A 2,500-nucleotide genomic window follows, 5' to 3' on the forward strand; every position below is an offset into this window, starting at 1 on the left:
GATTCGTGTGGATTGATGGATTAGTCGTATGTATATTTTTGTGTGATTCGTGTGTGATTGATGGATTAGTCGTATGTATATTTTGGATTGATGGATTAGTCGTATGTATATTTTTGTGTGATTCGTGTGATTGATGGATTAGTCGTATGTATATTTTTGTGTGATTCGTGTGATTGATGGATTAGTCGTATGTATATTTTTGTGTGATTCGTGTGATTGATGGATTAGTCGTATGTATATTTTTGTGTGATTCGTGTGATTGATGGATTAGTCGTATGTATATTTTGTGTGATTCGTGTGATTGATGGATTAGTCGTATGTATATTTTTGTGTGATTCGTGTGATTGATGGATTAGTCGTATGTATATTTTTGTGTGATTCGTGTGATTGATGGATTAGTCGTATGTATATTTTTGTGTGATTCGTGTGATTGATGGATTAGTCGTATGTATATTTTTGTGTGATTCGTGTGTGATTGATGGATTAGTCGTATGTATATTTTTGTGTGATTCGTGTGATTGATGGATTAGTCGTATGTATATTTTTGTGTGATGGTGTGATTGATGGATTAGTCGTATGTATATTTTTGTGTGATTCGTGTGATTGATGGATTAGTCGTATGTATATTTTTGTGTGATTCGTGTGTGATTGATGGATTAGTCGTATGTATATTTTTGTGTGATTCGTGTGATTGACGGAATAGTCGTATGTATATTTTTGTGTGATTCGTGTGATTGATGGATTAGTCGTATGTATATTTTTGTGTGATTCGTGTGATTGATGGATTAGTCGTATGTATATTTTTGTGTGATTCGTGTGTGATTGATGGATTAGTCGTATGTATATTTTTGTGTGATTCGTGTGATTGATGGATTAGTCGTATGTATATTTTTGTGTGATTCGTGTGATTGATGGATTAGTCGTATGTATATTTTTGTGTGATTCGTGTGTGACTGATGGATTAGTCGTATGTATATTTTTGTGTGATTCGTGTGATTGACGGAATAGTCGTATGTATATTTTCGTGTGATTCGTGTGATTGATGGATTAGTCGTATGTATATTTTTGTGTGATTCGTGTGTGACTGATGGATTAGTCGTATGTATATTTTTGTGTGATTCGTGTGATTGACGGAATAGTCGTATGTATATTTTTGTGTGATTCGTGTGATTGATGGATTAGTCGTATGTATATTTTTGTGTGATTCGTGTGATTGATGGATTAGTCGTATGTATATTTTTGTGTGATTCGTGTGATTGATGGATTAGTCGTATGTATATTTTTGTGTGATTCGTGTGTGACTGATGGATTAGTCGTATGTATATTTTTGTGTGATTCGTGTGATTGACGGAATAGTCGTATGTATATTTTCGTGTGATTCGTGTGATTGATGGATTAGTCGTATGTATATTTTTGTGTGATTCGTGTGATTGATGGATTAGTCGTATGTATATTTTTGTGTGATTCGTGTGATTGATGGATTAGTCGTATGTATATTTTTGTGTGATTCGTGTGTGATTGATGGATTAGTCGTATGTATATTTTTGTGTGATTCGTGTGTGATTGATGGATTAGTCGTATGTATATTTTTGTGTGATTCGTGTGTGATTGATGGATTAGTCGTATGTATATTTTTGTGTGATTCGTGTGATTGATGGATTAGTCGTATGTATATTTTTGAGGATTGGAGGATTTGTTTTAGAGAGATGAGAGGACTGTGATTTTTTTATTTTTATTTTTATTTTTTTTTATTTTTTTTTTTACTTTTTTTTTTTTTTTACTTTTGAGGGTTGTTTGTATCGTTGCGTGTGGTTTTGAATTTTATTTGAGTGAAGTATCAGTTCTTTTGTAAGTGATAAAAATAACTATATAGGTATGTAATATAGATTTGGATCCGTGCAATTAAAGTGATGAGAGTGACTCTTGTAATCTTTTCATTCGTGGCTAAAATATCTCGTGGTATTCATCAACAATTTTTAAAATCAAAACTTTTTCATATTCTGCCAAACATTGTTTATAAGACAAAAGTACGCTGGAAAAGGCGACCTTCATATTTATTTAACAAAGATCAGAAAAAGAAGAATTTCTAATAATGAAAACATATGAATCAACGCGGGCTCTCGCGCGCGTGCTCACACTCACACCCACACAAACACACACACACAAACACAAACACACACACACAAACACAAACACACAAACACAAACACACGCAAAAACACCCACACACACACACACCCACACACGCAAACACACCCACACAAACACACACACACACAAACACACACAAACACAAACACAAACATCCCCACAACACCCCCTACCCCACCCACAACACCCCCACACCCACACCCCCACCCACACCCCTCCCCCTCAAACCCCCACAAAACCCAAACCACCCCAAACAAACAAACAAACCACCCCACCCCAAACAACCCAACAACCCAACAAACCCAACAGCTTCCCCACTTACCTTCCTTCCCTTAAAGAAATACAAGTT

General features: G+C 35.1%; 1 protein-coding gene across 1 annotated transcript in view; it reads right to left on the bottom strand.

Annotated features, from left to right (window-relative positions):
- Positions 1 to 2,500, bottom strand: part of LOC122253878 (uncharacterized) — a 47,596-nt gene that overhangs the window by 2,077 nt on the left and 43,019 nt on the right. Inside the window, exon 10 of the mRNA XM_086539475.1 lies at positions 2,473 to 2,500. This exon is cut by the window's right edge and continues 161 nt beyond it. Coding sequence (XP_086395601.1) covers positions 2,473 to 2,500 — 28 coding nt within the window. The remainder of the gene's footprint in view (positions 1 to 2,472) is intronic.

This window comes from Penaeus japonicus, unplaced genomic scaffold (assembly GCF_977035675.1).
Source record: "Penaeus japonicus unplaced genomic scaffold, GWHDUDI00000001_assembly GWHDUDI00000009, whole genome shotgun sequence".
Taxonomy (NCBI): domain Eukaryota; kingdom Metazoa; phylum Arthropoda; class Malacostraca; order Decapoda; family Penaeidae; genus Penaeus; species Penaeus japonicus.